Source organism: Gadus macrocephalus, chromosome 17 (assembly GCF_031168955.1).
Source record: "Gadus macrocephalus chromosome 17, ASM3116895v1".
NCBI lineage: Eukaryota > Metazoa > Chordata > Actinopteri > Gadiformes > Gadidae > Gadus > Gadus macrocephalus.
The window spans coordinates 11,494,725-11,513,419 of NC_082398.1; the positions used below are offsets into that span (position 1 = coordinate 11,494,725).

Sequence of the window (18,695 nt, forward strand, 5' to 3'; positions counted from 1 at the left end):
CGATCCGTTATCTGTATTATGTTTCAAGAACCTTCCTACGTCATTTGACGCGATCGCCCGTTTCGCGGGCAAAACATTTGTCATTTGACGCGTTCTGCAGTTTCGCGGGCAAAGTTTTTTATTGTTTCGATTAAACAATTAAATACAATACAAATATAAAGTAAAAACAAGTGTTATCTCTATCTATCATAATACAGATAGCGATCCGCTATCTGTATTATGTTATTTCGTCGTTTGGAAACATGTTTTCTGCATCGCGTAGTCTGTTGCCGGGCAGGTTGTCAGGATGTAAACAAACGATGACGTAGGCCGGTACAATTTTCGCCCCCGGTACAATTTTAACGTGACACCGCCATCTGGGGGGAGATACGTCATCTCCAAACATCCGGTGGAGTTTCGGCGGCACTACACAGTCAAGTGTAGTATGGTCAAGTAGTAGACACTAGACAGAAATAGTATGTACTAGGTATTCGGATGCAGCCCGAGGCCGTGGCTGTTTCCCAATGTCAAGGAAGCATGCTCAACGGCCGCCCTTTTAAGGACGCTACGTCATAGAACGCCGACAAGCACTGTTCCAATGTTGAGGACACTCGAAAGCCGCGCCATTTTTGCGTCCTTTGTTTTTGAGAATTCCGAGATTTTTCAAGGATGCATCGCTGCATCCTAGACGAGCCAAAACTACCCACAATCCTCTGCGTTCACTGGGCGGGTTCTTGAAAATGGCAGAGCAGTACACGTTCAAACGAGGTGAAGTTATATTAGTTTTCAGAAATATTTTGTGCCGTATTGCTTTTTATAGATTCATCATGTTAATGCAAATAATCAAGCCTAAAGACCTGTGCCACTTTTCAAACGTTTTTGCAACTTAATGATACGTTGCTATATTTTGCATGGACGTAGCTGGTGTTAAACACCACTGTCACCAATGTCTATTTACTCGCTCACAAGATTACATTATTTATGTCTATTTATATTTGTGTTGAATCGTTTTTTTTTAGGGTCAGCCCAGCAAACGGAGGCTTTTGTGCGCCTTAGGGTGGCGCACAAACATTTGTTTACCGGTGGAAGGGATAGTGCCACTATCCAATGTTGTAAAATTAATGCACAACCGATCATTTGCAATGTTTGTAATTTTTAATGAACGTATATAATTGTATTTTATATGATATACTTATGTGTTCAAAGCACTGGTAGATTGTAGGCATATATAAATGAATGAATCAGATCAGTTAAATAATGTATCCAAATATATACACGTTTATCATCTCTTTCTTTGTCTTTTCCCCCCTGCATAATAGTAATCAACCGTACTGTAAATGTGATGCATGAATTAAGTTCTCAGACAATTTCACTTAGTTTTATAAAAATTGAATGGATTTTCCTTTTAATAAAGACAATTCGATCAACCACAACAAAGCTTTTGTGACTTCCCCAAAGAGGCTCCATGCGAAGGAGACATGACCGCATTCATAACAGACAAAAGTCAAATAAATATCGATCAGCTTGATTGCTGCCATGTTTTATTCATAAGCGCACATGTGTTTACAAGCGGACACGCAGTATTAAAAAGCGGAAGCGGAAGCGCTTCCACACTACCAAGTCGTTCCCAAAGTCCGACGTTACAAACGCTAGGAAGCACTCGAGCTAGCACTCTAGTCTCATCTCCATAGGACGCGACTAGCAAGGACGCGTCCTAGCAAGGCTGCAGCCTTCACTTTGGGAAACAGCCCATGGCTCAACCCGAAAACACAACCGGACACACCCACCCGGAAGGTAACCCCCGGAACCCCCCTCTCAAAAGGCCCGCCCCTTCCTCCCAAACCGTGACGCTACAGTTTGTTGCATACGTCATTGCGTACGTAGTACACGCCAAGACGCACGCAACGTCAGCCTCACTCGACGGTGTTCGACTCCGTAGTTGTTCGGGCAGTCTTGGTAAGTTCGCATCGCTTTTAATCCTACTTTGATTGGATTTTAAGGTGTAATTCAGATAATTTATGAAACCTGCACGGTAGGAATATTCGTCAATTCTCAAAACATAAATGAATGTGGTAAGATGGCGGAAAAAAGCTACATTAGCTTGAGTTAGCATGGACTGATCAGGATAGCAAAGGTGCTAGCAACACATGTACCGTTAATGTGAGTGGTTCATCGTGTTCTTTACAACCGTATATGTTCTATATATATGAATATATGGGGGTAGATGATCTGTACATTTGGGAGCGACTTTGTGGAGCCTGTGTACTTCCCGTAGCGGGCTTCAAGGTCTACGTTTAAGTCATCCAGCTAGTTAGGTAGAACGTCGACCTGGACTTCCTCATTCTCCTGCCCGCCATTAACACACCACGACTACGGAGCTGTTTTACATTTATATTTAGGGCATTTAGCAGACGCTTTTATCCAAAGCGACTCACATTGAGTACATTTGTTAAAAAAAAGTGCAATATATATCTGTCGAAATAAGGACGTTCATAGAACCAAATACCAACAATCGCTAGGTTAACTGATTCCCTTTATAAGACCATTATAGCTAGGATAAGAGGCCACACAATTAAGTGGCAGGACGTACAACTTACAATAAGTGCGTACATAAAGGGCCAGGACTACAACATACCACAAGTGGGAGGGGTTGATATACAGAGTCTAGTTGAACTCTGAATCGGCGAGTCTTGAGTCCTTTGCGGAAGCTGGAGAGCGACTCAAAACATAGTTTTAAACTCTATGGTTCTTGTCATGTCTTCTAGAGGTCGTCGCTGAGCCGTTACTATGGTGAAGATCTTCATTGGGAACATTGCCCAAGAGGCGGAGAAGGATGAGCTGGAGGCTCTGTTCACGCCGTACGGCCAGGTCACAGAGTGTGCGAAGTACAAGAACTACGCCTTCGTTCACATGGATGACCGGAAGTCGGCCACCAAAGCCATCCGCGAGCTGCACGGCCACAAGCTCCACGGCAGGCCCATCAACGTGGAGCCCAGCCGGGGCAAGAACAACGGGCCCGTGAAGCTTCACATCGCCAATGTGGAGAAGGGCCACGACGACGAGCTCCGCGCTCTGTTCGAGGAGTACGGAGACGTGTCCGAGTGCGCCATCATCAAGAACTTCGCCTTTGTGCACATGCCCAACAGCGAGGAAGCGATGGACGCAATAAAGGGACTGGACAACACCGAGTTCCAGGGTACGTCTTGCATATTCTCATGTTTCATGTGTCGCATGGTACCCACTGCTGCTGGTCTAAGCAAGCCTTTGGTTGTTAAATTCTAGCATAGAGTTGTCGGTGGTCTCTGATTGACAAAGTGTCTTCCTGCAGCCAAGCGCATCCACGTCCAGATGTCGAGGAATCGCCCGCGGGGCGGAGAGGAGGAGGAGGAGTACCCTCCGCCCATGCACCGGGGAGGTTACTTCCCTCCCCGGCATTACCCGGGACCGGACCACCCCGACATGCACTACAGAGGGCGCATGCATGGGTACCCTCCTCCCCCACCCCCGCCACCTCCTCCGCGTCGGCCCGCCTACCCGGAGCACCCATACGGCGGCGAGCGGGACGGATACAACGTGGTCGACTACTACGAGAAGTACCGGGCAAGACCCTACGCCCCGGCGCCCTACGCCTCCGCCGCCCCGCCTTCCTACCCGGCACCCCCGTCCTACGCCACGGCGCCCTCCTACGCCCCGGCGCCCTACATGGACAGGCGGGCGCCCCCCATCCCACCACCACCCCCCTCTGCGAGGGAGCGGCCCTACGACCCCTACGATGGTCGTTCCCTGGGCGCCCCTCCTCCACCCACTTCGGCCGCCGCCTACTACGCCAGGGACAGGAGTCCCATCCGGCGCACTCCTCTCCCCACCCCGCCGCCCCCATCCGGCAACGGCTACTCGTACGAGAGGTCCCGGCTGTCACCGGTGCCCCGGCCCCCCATGTACGCGCTGCCCCGACCCAGGGACCCGTACGGAGCTCCGCCGCCACCGCCGCCACGCTATGCTGGCTATTAGCATCGCTGGAAAGCAAGAGAGGGACCCAAGGTGAGTGGAGCATGACCAGGGGCGCACCGAGGTGGGGGGAACCAGGCACGCCAGGTTGAGAAGGAGGCAATACTGCGGCCAAAACGCTTTGAATAAAACGAGCTGGGTCAGTTAAGATGAGAATCTTGCGTTAAAAGAATATTCAAGCTGTTAAACCATATTAAGAAACCCGAAAGCCGTTACGTGTATTGTGATGACCATCGACATCTTGACTGAAAGTGCTAAACATGAGACTTGCGCGAGTCCTGTAGTGTAAAGCCGGCTTGACCTGTGTGGTGTGCTCTCTTTCCAGGTTTAGACTATGTCAAGATCGTCGTCTGCTGATGCACGTGGCGCTATACCCGCAACCCCCCCTTCGAACCGCCCACTGTAGTCTACGGCGGATTGCGTTGCGTTCGCCATGAGGCTTCACGGAAGCGACTCTTGCGGAAGTGTCCGTAATTTTTAAACCATTCGATGGCTTCGAAACACACGTCCTCATCCTTGGGCTGATGTTGGCGCCTTTCTTTTGATTATTATTTTGTTGTCATGTTTGTTTTACTATTCAGAATTCTACTGTTTGCAGTTTACTGGTGAAGGTGCCTCATCTACTTAAACAAAACGTCAATCGACAAAAATAACTATTTTCTGCTTTTCGGTCATTATTTTATATAGACTAAGAAAACTGTGACTTAATTTGTTCGTCAGTTAAATAACCGATTTGTGTGAGACAATTTATTCGTAGGGTTTTCTGTTTGTTCTTTTTCAAAATGCTATGAATTGTTTCTAGTCACAGGAATCATGCCGTTGTAGTGGCGTTGTAATCATAGCGCTTGTCACAGATTGTTCAACTTTAACAGTCCATATATTTGCGACGCATGACGAATCACATTTCCACTGTTGTTCTAAAATTATAATTTTTTACTTTTGCGGACATTGATTCTTTAATACATCTAGCAACGACATGTATGATTTTATTTTCCTCAGACCTCTTTTCATTTTCAAGTCTTTTAAATAAACACATGTTACCAACAAAGAATTCGGCGTTCCTACTCGCATCATTGCATCGATCATAGGTGAGGCCTTCTAGTCCAAGTTTCATTTTTTAACTATCCTTAATTTCGTAACTAAACCTTGTTTCAATTTAAGCAATTGAGCCGTAATTGCTAGCTCCGATATGGTCGCGTGTTGCTTCGACAACTGTTAATAAACAAAAAATGATGTACATGTATCAATTGTGTAATTCCCATCATGCATATTTCTCACGCATTTGCCATTGACCTTTGCTTCCCCTTCTCACTGCACTTAACCCTTCACCCCATTGTTTGGCGCTACCTACTCTGGTATCCTCAGTGTTTGTGCTCTTTGTAGGTTACCATACCCCTCGCCCCCTGCACAGGGGTTGACGTAACGCTATGCCAGGAGTCGGCGCTACACGGTAAGTGTCCATCAGGAGACCCCTCTGACAGGATGAGCTGGGTAGGTGCTACATCAAAATGACCTATCTGTGACATCCCGCGCACATCCCGTCCTCTTGTTTAAACTGTCTGTCTGTACCCTGATCTCTCACCGCAGGGGAGCCGTCGTGGGAAGGCAGCGGTGGCTTGCGGCCAGCTGAACTGTATTGGCTGAGCGGCAGTCAGGACCAGCGCTGATGGGAATCTACCTGTAGGCTTCAAAGGTGATTTCAGTGGCTTGCCCAATAGGAAGAGTCCCTATTTTCCGAACTATGATGGATCACTCTAAACACAAAGAATATGGAAAATATTAACTGGGAGGATTTGCCATCTTCTGGGTAGGTCACCAAGTACTAAGGAAGTGGGGGTAAGACCTTGCTTGAAAAGAAAAGGCCTTACTCTATGAAAGGGTAAAAGCCTTTGTGAAATCCGGAGGATGGCAAGATTGAAGAACTCGGGGCTTAAATCTTTAAGCCCAGAACGATCTAAACTGGTGCCTGTTGGTTGAAGCCAGCTGCCTTAATCTTTGGATGTTTTTTTAATTTTCCTTTTTGTTTAATGTATACAAAGATCTGGCTTGCAAGCAACACAAATGCCTCCCAAACAGAGTTTTTAAAAGGAAATGGGTCTTCTAGGGGGCGCAAATTGTCCCAGGGCTGTGGTGTGGATGAGGATGTGTCACATTTGTTGTGGTCATGTGGGGTGTCTCAGAGGGTTTGGGGCTTATTGAAGCCATGGCCGGGTGACCTATTCAAAGGTGGAAAAATATGGAATTGTTGGATGTAAAGAACTCTGGAAGCTAGGGAACACCCTCTGTAGAAGGGTTGTAGAAGCCGCATGGCTGTAATCACTTGTTATATTATGATGTTATGTTGTATTGTATTTAATTGTGTTAACTTTTCAATGTGTTGACCTTGAACGTTGTAAAATGTAACTATTTGCCTGACTTCAATAAGCTAAAAGAAAATAGAATTAGCTCAAACACCAGTGCCGTGTTCCAATACCCGTACTTCCATGAGTATACTTAAAGGAAGTACACTATCTGCACTATCCGTACTCACTTGAGTACGCTAATTTTTTAGATGCGAGTGCTGTTCCAAATCGAGTACTCTGTGGTGCACTTACCGGAAATGGTGGCTCCTCCCCCGCAATAAACATCCCGCTTTGAACGGTGAACTCTACGCCTAGCAGCTATAAAAAGCTATAAAAACTACAAAATGACTATTAATGCAGGCTATGTGGAAAATGCGCCGACTTTGGCTCAGCCTGGCTCCGCCTCTTCCGCTACGTAGCTAAGATGGCTGCCGTTGAGTACGGGGAGTGTCCTTCGATCCACACTTCACGATTAGGCCGTTTTGAGTACGGCATCCGGGTCCTTGAAGTATACTTCTTTTCGCCGGATCTGAATTGGAACGTACTGTGTACTCAAATTTTGGCTAGTAAGTGCGGACAGTACGGGTATTGGAACACGGCACAAGCCTACGCTACTAGCAACTGGTGCACTCATTTATTATCATACGTCTGGGTGGGCCCTACCACTTTCTGAAAGGGCTTCTAAAGCCTAATCAACCTCATACTATTTTGAATGGGTACCAGAATTTCAAAGGTTTGAAAATACATTTTATTTTTAATATTTTTTTGTAGTAGCTACGAGGCACACATTTAAAACATTGGACTCATTCTTGAGTTGGTGTTTGCTTGTGTCGTTTGAGATCCCATGTAATGCTCTTTACAGTATTTGTAAAAAATGTCGTAATTTCTTAAACTGCAGGCAGCCGATACGGTCTTACTCCATGGAAAGGATGTGAGGCTGACAGATCAGAACCCCTACATCAAAAACCAGTGTAGATCAGTGATGCAGTCATGAAACTGAAACCAAACCAAGTCGTCATCCCCCCCAGCCCACCCATAATGAATGCAGATGAAAAGGCACAGATGCTGGTCATGGTGGGTGTCTGTTCTGTCTGGGAAAATGTACAGATCCCCACACCCGATGCCTAAAAGCACGTAATAAACATGTTTTTATGATTAGACCTAAAACACGTTGTTTTTTTTGGCCACAACTCTACTTACCAGCTAAAAAAAGGAATTGCTCTGTTAGATGTATGTTTCTGAGCCTGCCTGGGAGGGGGTGAAGAATTGTGGGGTGTCCAGATTACACAGGCCGTTAGCGGAGACGGCCCGAGTGGATGTCTCAGGTTCACTAATTGGGGGCAGACGGGCCACTGTGACTGCCTGCTGCCTCTCATCCATGTCTGCCCCTGTGCAGACATGGTGCTGTGCTGAGTACCAGTCTTCAGGCTACTCGGATAAAAGAGGCCCTGCTGGGCCCCCGGTCATGTCCTCAACTCAAGGAACGTGAAACTGGCCCCTCACTCGACCTCCCTGCTGAGGCCCAGCCCAGTGATGATGCACATGAGAGGTCTGTCATATCTTGTAGAAGGAACAACCCTAATTATCTCTTGACCCGAAACTACTGTGGTGCACGTGGCAGAGTAACATGTGATAACATATCGTTGGATAAAAAAAAAAAAGATAAATCATTTATTCTGATCCAGACCTTGCCTTGGTGTCAATTTTTTTCTAATCACTAGCTAAAAAAAAACTGCACGGAAATCAAAGTGATCAATGCAGGTCACTGGAAAAGAACCTCTCCTTTTCACTTACTGAGGGCAACGGTCAGGCATTACAACACTATTGAGAGTTGGCTTTTCCATATTCGATTGTAAGGTATCACAGGAAGATAAAGGTTATGACCAGATATCTACTTTGACAGCACTTTCCCACAAGACAAGTAAGCACTCAAACTCATCTGCTGATGACTACATGATTTAGTTTTAGCATTGTTCCTTCGACAGAATCATATCAGGTCAATATAGACTAATGCTGTATAGGCCATGTGAGGTTAACGTTTGAAATGATTAAAACTACTTAACTTTACGGTTCAAATCAACATTTATTCTGAGGTCAAAAAAAGTGACACAAGTCATGCTTGACAAACTAAGGGTTTACTACAACCAGATACATGTGTCCGACGCTCAAACATTTCTTTCACTTCCTCTACATGGTGTGCGGAGAACAACCTCATCCTCAACACCTCAAAGAACAAAGAGCTGATGGTTGATTATAGGAGGAATAAGCAGGACATTCAGCCCATCTATATGAACGGGGAGAGTGTGGAGAGAGTCGGACCTCAGGTTCCTGGGCATGCACATTCAGCAGGACCTGACCTGGACAATAAACACCAAGGCGCTTATGAAAAAGGCCCAACAGAGACTATTTCCTAAGGATCCTCAGGAAGAACAATCTTCCGGAGAAAATGCTGAAGTCCTTTTATCACCATTGAGACTGTCCTAAGCTACTGCATCTCGCTGTGGTTTGCCAGTTGCACTGCAGCTGAGAGGAAAGCGCTCCAGAGGGTCATAAAAACGGCACAAAAAGTCATTGGATGTCCTCTTCTCTCTCTTGAGGATGTCTACAATAGACACTGCCTCAGGAGAGCTCATAGCACCCTGAGACACTCATCCCACCCAGGCCATAACCTGTTTGAACTGTTGCCCTCTTGGAGGCGCTACAGGGCAATCAGATCAAAAACAAATAGTCTTAAAAACAGTTTCCACCCCAGAGCTGTTATTTCTCTAAATAATCCAGAATTATAAATTATTGCATTATCATACCAATCTGACCTTTAAAATTGGCTGACATTTTAAAATATATAGATTTGTTTGAGTTCTTCAACATTCTATATATATATATATATTTTTAAATAACCCTTTTCTCATTTAGTTTTTGTTTTAAAAAGCACTTATTTTGAGAGCCTCTACCCCAATTTCGTTGCACTTTGTGCAATGACAATAAAGAGATTCTGATTCTGATTCTGATTCTTCACATTCCAACTGGTGTGTGAATAAAAAGGAGTCTGGTACATTTTCTTGGCTGGAATTTCCTAATAAGGAAGCCTTCCCTTCGACGGAATGTGAACAATATAGACTATTTTGAGGCAATAACCTACTGGTATCTGCATCAAGTAAGACATCAATGGCCAAACCAGAGACTATTTGAAGACATACAGCAACCCATTCACAGGTTCCATGCTTGAGCTTCTGTTACGGCTATTACAAGGCTCTGTAAGTATGGGTGGATCCTCAACTCATGTTTGCCGAAACTCCTGCCGGCACATATAGCATATAGCAAAAGGACAAAAAGGAGTGTATGGGTTCAAGACTTAGCTTTGTTATGTTAAGTTGGGAGTGATTCTCTGTAAAACGCGATTGTTATGGCTACTAACCTCGCTCGAGTGGGCGTGACCTGCTTTCTGACGCCTGACCATGCCCCTCGCGCCTGCTTCTATAATCCAAATGGGTCAGTGTTTCATGCACTCAGATCACATTTTTGCATCTCCCTAGGCGGATGTTTTCCTGCTAAAACCTGGGTGTTACTTACTCTCATTCCTATGCATTTTTTCTTAATCATTGCTTGATTGAGGATCCCTTGATTGAGCTGAAGCAGAGTGGTACAAGCAAGTTAAGCTTCTCTTTAAAACTTGAGTTTCTGATTTGAAATGCTTTGTGTAATTTGAGTACCCTCGAATAAAGACACAGTCCGTTAACGACTTCTTAAAAAAACCCGTTCCTCAGAATGTGACAGTGAATAGTTAACCCTTGTTCGCTTTGTCATTAATCATCGATTAAAAAATAGACCAACAGCTTAATGTTTTTTCAATCATTTAATAGCAAACAATGATTTTTTTCTATAAAGATTGATTAAATAAAAAGTACAAGTTAAGTCAATAATAAAATCTCTCAAATCAGTCTCATTGACTAAATATTTAACCATCATTTTGCAATAAATGTTGGATTTGACGTGGCACACAAAGTTATAAAAATAGTTCACAAATACATATAATGAAATTTGCGGCCACAAATGTCCACACAATCATCCATCATCCCAGGGTGATCGGGAAAGAAGAACAGCAGCAGAGCTTCTTGATCAGCTTAGATACAGAAGGGTCTCATCCGACTCCATGGGCCCCTGTCTCTCCATTGGCCCCTGTTCGTGGCTCCTCAGGTCTGCCGGTCTTTCCGACCACCCCGTCTCCATGACGGGAGCGATGCTGGGCCCCGCCTCCGCCTGCCCCGCCCTCGACGGCCGGGCCTCACGTACGTCAAAGAGCACCTCAAAGCTGGCCACGGCCTCGCCCCGCTCCACCCGGATCAGCATCTCGTAGTCGCCGAACTTCACCAGGGCCGTGGACCCGACGTCCAACCTCTCCAGGTAGACCAGGGAGATGCCGTCCACGGACACCCGGCCCCGCTGGCTCAGGCTCTGAACGCTGAACTGGAGGTGGGGGCTCCGCGGGGTCCGGAAGGCCTGGACGGACAGCTGCTTGCGGGAGACACGGGGGTCGGCCAGGGCGAAGATACAGGCCTGCTGGTCGCGGCCGAACCTCAGCGGCTCGTCAGCGGGATGGGCGTGGTGCCCCGCGCCCGGGCCCAGGGGCAGTAGGCGGAACATGCCCTTGGCGCCTTGCTGTGGATGGTAGAGGCTGATGTAGAGGCAGGTTAACTGGTCCTCCTCAGTCTCCAGGGTCTGGGAGACGTCCATGACGGATAAGCTGGCGGTGGACTGAAATGCAACACAGAATAACAGGAACGAGTTAACACTGAGGCCGGAGAGTGAGCCTAACCCCTACCTACTGATGTCTTGTTTTTTTTAAACGATTTATGATGACTATATGCTCTGTAAGGTGACCTTGGGTGTCTTGAAAGGCGCCTCTAAATTAAATGTATTATTATTATTATTATTACCTGCCCAAACTACACTGCAAGTTGCCTCGGGTAAAAGCGTGTGTTCATTTGCGTAATAACTAGCGGCGACTTTTTGCCTTTGGTATCACTCCGCACGTCGTCCGGTAACTTGTCAATGCAATAAGCGGGATATGTATCAACCCAAGCGCTGTCGGTTGCTAAGCAACGACGTCAACGTCTTGGGCGGACTATTTCTCTGCTGACCAACACTATGAATGCTGGTAACAAATACATTGTAAATAAATTGTTTAGTTTTGGGAAGTAGCCGTGTAATAAGCGGGATAATGTATAGAACTTTGCCGGTCATTGTCGTAAAATAAGCCCCTTCATGGCGAAGCAAGACACCTCCGCTGCGCGTCGGTGTCCTGTTCGCCCTGTCGGGGCTTATTTTCTCGATAATGACCGGCGTTCTATACATTATCCCTTACCTATTTGTGCACAATATTGATATAACATCCCTTAGACTCATAGAAGTCAAAGGGATTTAGACTCATGTCTGTAAAGCATTTGTGTAAAAATGGCCAAAAGGATGTCACAATTATTATTGCAACACAAACACAGAAAGGCAACTGATGTCTGTTTTCTGAAATTGGATATTTTCGACCACATGATTTCTTGTTTTATTTTACAAACAATAAATATTTAGGCTGTACCAAATTTCCTGTGCAATCCTGTATCTTATTTTTATTTTAAATGTGGTATCTCTAGTAAGAATGACCCTGGATTCTAACATGTTTACATGCGAAAAATATTGCTATTTACAGATATCAAAAGTGAAAGAATTTCAGAGAGAGACACACAGACAGATAAGCATATGAACAGGCTCAGTAATATCCCACTCATCCTCATAGGCCTACTACTTTAAGTAGCCTTTTGAAACAGGGTGTCTTTCTAAACAGCTCTGTGAGTCATTTTAAATCATCCGCAAGTGCCTACCTTTGCATGAAATTGCTTCGACTTTCTACGACATCCACTGCCAGGCCGAAATGTTCGGAGGGACTTCAGGCACAATTCTAACGGTGGCTTTTCTAATAGAGCGTAGACAGACAGGAACAATCCTCCCCCTTTTCTCCAACTCCCTCCCACGCTCTCATCTTAAGGGCGAGTGCACTTCCCAGAATGATGATACGTGAGGTTGAAGAACTGAAAGTAACTAATAATAGTGGCTTCGGTTTTTCCAAAATGGGCAGAAAAATCGGGAAATAACTTATGAACGATTCAAATAGTTTACACGTGAGCTGAACATCACTGTATGCTCTTCCTTTGCTTTCTACTCGGATGTGACCCTCGCTGGACGGTTTTATTTGCATTACATTTCTTTATTGAAGGGGATGAAGTTCTTCTGGGAAGAGCCGAATAACAACGCCTGCTTCCTCCACCATAAAGCATCAATAAATAACTTGGATTTAAAACGGATAACATCTCACGGCCAGGGGGGGGCGGAGCTTCTGATCAAACCATATATGGGCATACAAAACCTCTAGTGTATAGAGTGGCGAAGTCACGCCCCTTCCGGTAGAGCTCATGGGACCTATGAGATCGAAAAATATGAATGGGTGTCAATGGAGAGAAAATAATTATTTTCTGGTCCCAGTCTTTATATACCCTGGATTACACATATGTTGTTTGTGGATTTAAATGATCATTTTTCATGCAAAGAAAACTAAAAATTTTCGTGAAGAAGTTTGATAATTTTAGGTTTTATGTGAGGCCACTTTGTGAACTACAGCTCTTCGCTGCTCTCGACGCATATGATATACGTCACCACACCCGCACCAAACTCGGCACAGAGATGGCACATAGAGATGGCACATAACTAAAACTCTCCACATGCCCCGACTTATAGTGGTTTTCACCTCTTTCTATGCATTTATCGCCTTGGAAAAAAGTGGTGAAGTGGAGCAGAGAGATCGCCATCTCTGTGCCGAGTTCCAAGTGCGGGTGTGGTGACGTATATCATATGCGTCGATATAACATATGTGTAATCCAGGGCATATAAAGACTGGGACCAGAAAATAATTATTTTCTCTCCATTGACACCCATTCATATTTTTCGATCTCATAGGTCCCATGAGCCCTACCGGAAGGGGCGTGACTTCGCCACTCCAAAGGGACCATACCAGAGCCCGTCATATTAGACATTCTCTGACCATACCAGTGAAACAGGCAAAAACATCTGTTTAATCCAACATCATGTGGGTGTTGGAAGAAATTTGGGTATTATAACACGGGTAGGACACACAGGGATCAATCACAGACCACACAACACTGGAATCACACCACAGGAACTTTGATACAATGCAATGAAACACGTGTGTGTGTGTGTGTGTGTGTGTGTGTGTGTGTGTGTGTGTGTGTGTGTGTGTGTGTGTGTGTGTGTGTGTGTGTGTGTGTGTGTGTGTGTGTGTGTTTGCGTGCGTGCGTGCGTGCGTGTGTGTGTGTGTGTTCCTTCCTCGTTCGTCGTCCATAGGGGCTTCTTCGGGTCCTGTTAAACTGATGATCCCTAGCCTGGCGATGTCATACTCATAATTCTAGTCAGAATATGAGTCTGAGACCGAACCATTGGGCTGTGATTATAGGGCGGAACCAGGAAGGAAAATGCCTCTTCGCTCAATTGGATAGACCTAAAATCAATCAGAGCAACGTAGTATGTGACGTATGTTGTGCGAAGCACAGCTATTCTCAAACTAACTCAACTGAGCGCACGTTCGAAGAAGTAGAAAAAGAAGATGGACATAAACGATTTATGCCGGTTTTGTAAAAAGAATTTAAGGATACACGGACAAATTGGCAACACGGTCAGCATTTTTGAGAAAAAAAGTAAAAGCGCTGAGCGCTCTTTGGTGACGTGATTGATTACGTTAATGTGTATCATCTGTCCATCAACGTATAAAGCCCGCCCTTACAATTTGATTGGTCAGATCACTTTTTGATCTGACCAAATACCTCCCAACGAGCTCAATTCCAGACTAATCCACGCCAATATTCCGAAAAGGAACGCCCGCCAATAGGGGGCGGTAATACCCCGATAAGTTAATGGTTGAACCCCATTAAAAAGGAAGAAGAAGAAGAGGGTTCTCTGACAGTCAAAGGTTGAACGCCATTCATTGAGGCTACCGGTTCCCGGTTAAAAGGTAACAATTAACGTATTCTATTGTAAATCGATCAATTGTACATGATTTCAACGTTAAATCAATGTTGGAATAAAGAGTGAAAGTATTGATTATTTTATTAAGCAGTGGAGGTCGGTATTAACCGTGGATGGATCGGGGGGCTTTGTTGATAATATGGCCTAGCTAGCTACTTAGCATTAGCCGCAATTTATCCGAAATGGATTCTTTCGTCCAAGGTGATCTCTGCATATCGGTTAATGTAACGCAAATGTGTTTAAGAAGCATAACACTATTTCGTATGCGTAAATGTTTAATTGTCTTTGGTTATGACTGATTTATGAGGTCAGGGTAGCCTAGTGCTGTAGGTTGCACGAGGTAAACTAGTGCATGTGTCGCTGAGGGGTTAATCACCATCAAATGCTCTGGTTTTTATGAGATGTTGTCTAGCAGGCTTCTAAAAAAAGGAGAATATGGGAATCACTGCAAATAATCACCAGCTCTCATTACCTTGACTGGTAATGCACCAAAGGCCTGACGCATACAATTTACCCATTTTGACATTGTTGAAACAGATCCAAAAGTAGAATGGTGAAGATATTCGTGGGGAACCTCCCGCGGGAGGCGGACCAGGAGGAGATCGAGGCCCTCTTCAAAGAGCATGGCACCGTCACCGAGTGCTCCATTATCAAGAACTTCGCCTTTGTCCACATGGACGACCGCAAGGCGGCCGTCAAGGCCATCAAGATCCTGCATCTGCACAAGCTCCACGGCTCCCAGATCAACGTGGAGGCGAGCCACGGCAAGAACCAGGGTGCCGTGAAGCTGCACGTGGCCAACGTGGACAAGGGCGATGACGGGGAGCTCCGCACGCTGTTCGAGGAGTACGGCAGTGTGTCGGAGTGTGCCGTCGTCAAGAACTTTGCGTTCGTTCACATGTGCAACTCGGAGGAGGCCATGGATGCCATTAAGGGTCTGGACAACACAGAGTTTCAAGGTAAGGGGGACATGGATGTTACAAAGTAGGGGGCAACATGAATATGGCTTGATCTTTCGGGGTGTAATTTAGTCCTAATCTAGGCTATCAAGTAAAAGTTATCGTTGTGCCTGTGCATTCCATACCGATTTATCCTCCTAAACCTCACCCTGTCCGTCCCCAGGTAAACGTATACACGTGCAGATCTCCAAGAGCCGGCCAAGGCACGAGGAACAGGACGACTACCCGCCCCCACCCCAGGAGGGAGGCTACTGGCCGCCACACGGGTATCCGGGCGACCGACACGAGCCCCCCCCACCGCCGCCCAACTACATGAGGGGCCCACCCCATCACCACCACCACCATCACCAACCCCCCCACCACCACATGCCCCCCGGCTATCCCACCCCCCCTCCCCCGCCCCCTCCCCCCCGGCGTGCGGTGTACGCCGAGCGGCCCTATGAGCGCGAGCGCGAGGCCTACGGCGTGGTCGACTACTACGAGAAGTACCGCGCCCGCCCCTACGGCATGCCGGCCGCCTACGACGACCGCCGACCCGGCCCCGTGCCCCCTCCTCCCCCCTCGATCGCCGTCCGTGAGCGCATCCTCACGGCGCCGCTCGACCCGTACGATCGCCGCGCCCTGCCCCCGCCACCGTCCTCGTACTACCCCCGAGAGCGCAGCCCCCTCCGCCGGGCGCCGCCCCTCCCCATGCCCCCCACCGGTAACGGCTACGGCTACGAGCGCTCCCGCCTCTCCCCCTCTAGGCAGCCGCCGCCGTACGGGGTGGTGCACCGCCCCCGGGACCCCTACGCTGAGCGGTTGCCTCCGCCACCGCCGGCACGCTACGCTTATTAGCTCCTCCGCCCCCACGCCCCCTCCTCCCAGCGTGCACGTCAAGGTGAGGACAACATGCGCGCTACGCTAACGATAAATCACACCGAGTCCATTGGTCTCGCAGGGAAGCTGATTAAAATCCTCTTGTTGGAGGGACGTTGTAAGGAAGGACGGGTTTCACTGGAACGAACATCCTCGTCTCAATCGTATGTGGGGAAGTAAGAAACTATACGAGTCATATATTTTTGTATTGTACCTTCTCTGTGGTGGAAGATGCGGTACTCGACTCAAAATTAAAAGCACTTATACTAAATATATATTTTAGAGTAGGTCCCCAGTGCCCGCTGTCTCTAGTTGCAGAGCGTGATGTTGATGTTTTCTATATTTTTGCTCTATCCCACAGGATCGTTCCGCTCGCCAGATGCTCTCGGCGCTCTTCGTTTCCCCGGCGACGGTGGAGCGCGTTTCGTTCCCCGCTCTCAGGAGGAACCGTCGTCCTCGTCTCCTTTATGGATTATATTTCATTTGTAATTTTAATTATAACATTCTGGAGCAGATTTCATATTTTTAATCGATTCTATCTTTGTCACTGTGCTGTAGTCGTTTTAACAGTCTATGGCTATAGGTCGTTTTTTATTTTGTAATTTTGTAAAAATTACGTTGATTAGTGTTCTACTATTGTGTGTGTGCCATGGGAAGCTTTTTTAAAAGCGTCACTTGTTTTGGAGGTTCTATTTGGTATCGAACGTACGCACTGGGTCCATCTGCTGGGCCATCCCGTTCCAACGGCGTATAACAGCTTGGTAAACTTCTGCTGTGACTTAAATATCACATCGTCTGTAAAGAAAGAATACCGAAATGCGATTTTAAAGAAAAATGTCGCCTCCTTTGTTGGAAATGGTTTTCAATAAAGGCCTCATACCGTGATCCCGATGTTCTTGATACTTCAGTCGCACGTTTCTTTATAATATATTCGTCGACTAACGTCGCTCCCTGCATAAAATGTCTGATCGCCATTAAACCCTGTATACCGACTAACTGTCCCATTAAAGGGTCCCGCTTCCACCACCAGGTATGACGTTGGTCAGCCACTTCAAGCGAAATGTACCCTAGTGAGTGACGTCACACGTGGGCGTGTCCACGGTCAGATTGTTTGGTGGGTAGGTCAGCATAACCAGTTAGTATGGCCCACTGGGTGTTGCTGATCTATCCCTCGTACGTCTGGTTGGTTGATCTCATGTGTGACGTCGCACTGGGGTAGATTTAAAGGGAGGGGGGGGGGGGGGGGGGGGGGGGGGGCTTTTAAACGTCACACTTGCTGGTAGAATGGGCCTTTTTTGCCGGCAGTGAGAAGCCTCGATCACAAACGGCTAACCGCCAACCTCGTGTCCACGTAGCCTATTCGTCATCCTCCCCATCACTCTCAAGTGGGCTTGGAACAGATCCTAGTCCGGTTGTACTCCAGCTCTTAGGTCCTCCTAGTGTTTTAATTTATACCGCGTTCATGTGGGGCACGGTGGTGGAGCTCTTTCTTTTAACCTCAGGTGAGTACATGCAAGAACCCCAGGATACAGGTAACGAGAGTGCTGAAGGTTTTCACAGTGACTTGTTTTAAAGGAGAACCAGACACCAACACTGCACATGTTATGCGTTCCAGATGACTCCGTCTAGAAGGTAATGGCTTGCTGTTGCATGCATTGTCGCTCATTGGCTGTGTTGGTTACCTGCTGATTAAGCATTGATGCGACACAGCTCTCTTTAGGACTTTTAGGAAACTACACTTTAGGAAACCGAACGGGGGAACCTAAGAAGGGAAAAATAACTAAATTTCCAGGTGGTGACCAGGTGTTTGGTTCTCTTTTTAAATGCGTTTGATAAATAGTGGATGTAGAACCTGCAGCCTATAGCCTTTCACTGGCACAATCACTAACCGTTTCCTGCTCATTTTTTAACGCACTATGTTGAATTGGATTTAAATTGACAATTTATTTTGAACACTTTGTTCAAAAGGGTTTATTAACCCAGTGAAATGCTCCCAGTGGCATTCTTCATTAAACTCCATATGGAGCTGAGGCTAGTCTCAAGTTAAAGCTTTATTTTCAATCCTCTCAATGTCACCCCAGAAAATGATCACTAAGATGGATAGAAATGGTATGGATTGACTTGCCAATCCTAGATATTGGTGTCAGGTATTTACATTGATCATATTCGCTGATGCATATACCATATTTTAGCCTGGTCTCGCACCGATGCAGATGGTAAGCTGGTGAAAAGATGGGCAATATGAAAACAGCGTGTCTAAATTTGTCTAACCTCTGAAACATTAGCAGGACAGTACTTACAAGAAGGCCTACTCATTTTGTAGATCTTCAAGAACCTGCAATGTTTCTTCTCAATTGCGTCAACATTTTGTAAAATGAACTGCCAATAAAACAAGTTTTTATTTTATTGCTATGTTTCTCAAACTTTTTATGACTTTATCTTTTAATTTCATTCCATTTTTTGACAT

The 18,695-nt window shown here is 46.3% G+C and overlaps 2 protein-coding genes and 1 long non-coding RNA gene across 4 annotated transcripts; 2 read left to right on the forward strand and 1 right to left on the reverse strand.

Annotated features, from left to right (window-relative positions):
- The first annotated feature begins 1,804 nt into the window (after positions 1-1,804).
- On the forward strand, positions 1,805-18,634 carry LOC132445779 (uncharacterized). Its single transcript, XM_060035905.1, has 9 exons — positions 1,805-1,935; positions 2,745-3,175; positions 3,308-3,989; positions 4,586-4,598; positions 5,371-5,478; positions 10,524-10,957; positions 14,949-15,370; positions 15,534-16,250; positions 16,590-18,634. The coding sequence occupies exons 2-8, from the start codon at positions 2,767-2,769 to the stop codon at positions 16,205-16,207; spliced, it is 2,742 nt and encodes a 913-aa protein (XP_059891888.1). The 5' UTR covers positions 1,805-1,935; positions 2,745-2,766; the 3' UTR covers positions 16,208-16,250; positions 16,590-18,634.
- On the forward strand, positions 4,031-8,015 carry LOC132475431 (uncharacterized). The gene is made up of 2 exons (XR_009529910.1): positions 4,031-5,680; positions 7,228-8,015. It is a non-coding gene; the product is annotated as an uncharacterized LOC132475431 (long non-coding RNA).
- On the reverse strand, positions 10,164-12,597 carry tifa (TRAF interacting protein with forkhead associated domain). Of its 2 annotated transcripts, none has more exons than XM_060076567.1 (2): positions 12,200-12,597; positions 10,164-11,081 (listed from the first exon to the last, which is right to left on the reverse strand). In XM_060076567.1, exon 2 carries the CDS (start codon positions 11,058-11,060, stop codon positions 10,446-10,448), a length of 615 nt encoding a protein of 204 aa, XP_059932550.1. In that variant the 5' UTR covers positions 11,061-11,081; positions 12,200-12,597; the 3' UTR covers positions 10,164-10,445. The 2 variants fall into 2 exon arrangements, with proteins under 2 accessions (XP_059932550.1, XP_059932551.1); XM_060076568.1 differs by lacking the exon at positions 12,200-12,597 and adding an exon at positions 11,264-11,335 and having other exon boundaries at positions 10,164-11,148.
- Positions 18,635-18,695: the final 61 nt, after the last annotated feature.

What these genes read in the sequence shown, in the direction of transcription:
- tifa (XM_060076567.1), bottom strand. Translation starts at nt 11,060, where the DNA reads ATGGACGTCTCCCAGACCCTGGAGACTGAGGAGGACCAGTTAACCTGC.
- LOC132445779 (XM_060035905.1), top strand. Translation starts at nt 2,767, where the DNA reads ATGGTGAAGATCTTCATTGGGAACATTGCCCAAGAGGCGGAGAAGGAT. An exon ending in GGACAACACCGAGTTCCAGG is followed by an intron (nt 3,176 to 3,307) that starts GTACGTCTTGCA and finishes GTCTTCCTGCAG; the next exon opens with CCAAGCGCATCCACGTCCAG. An exon ending in GGACAACACAGAGTTTCAAG is followed by an intron (nt 15,371 to 15,533) that starts GTAAGGGGGACA and finishes GTCCGTCCCCAG; the next exon opens with GTAAACGTATACACGTGCAG.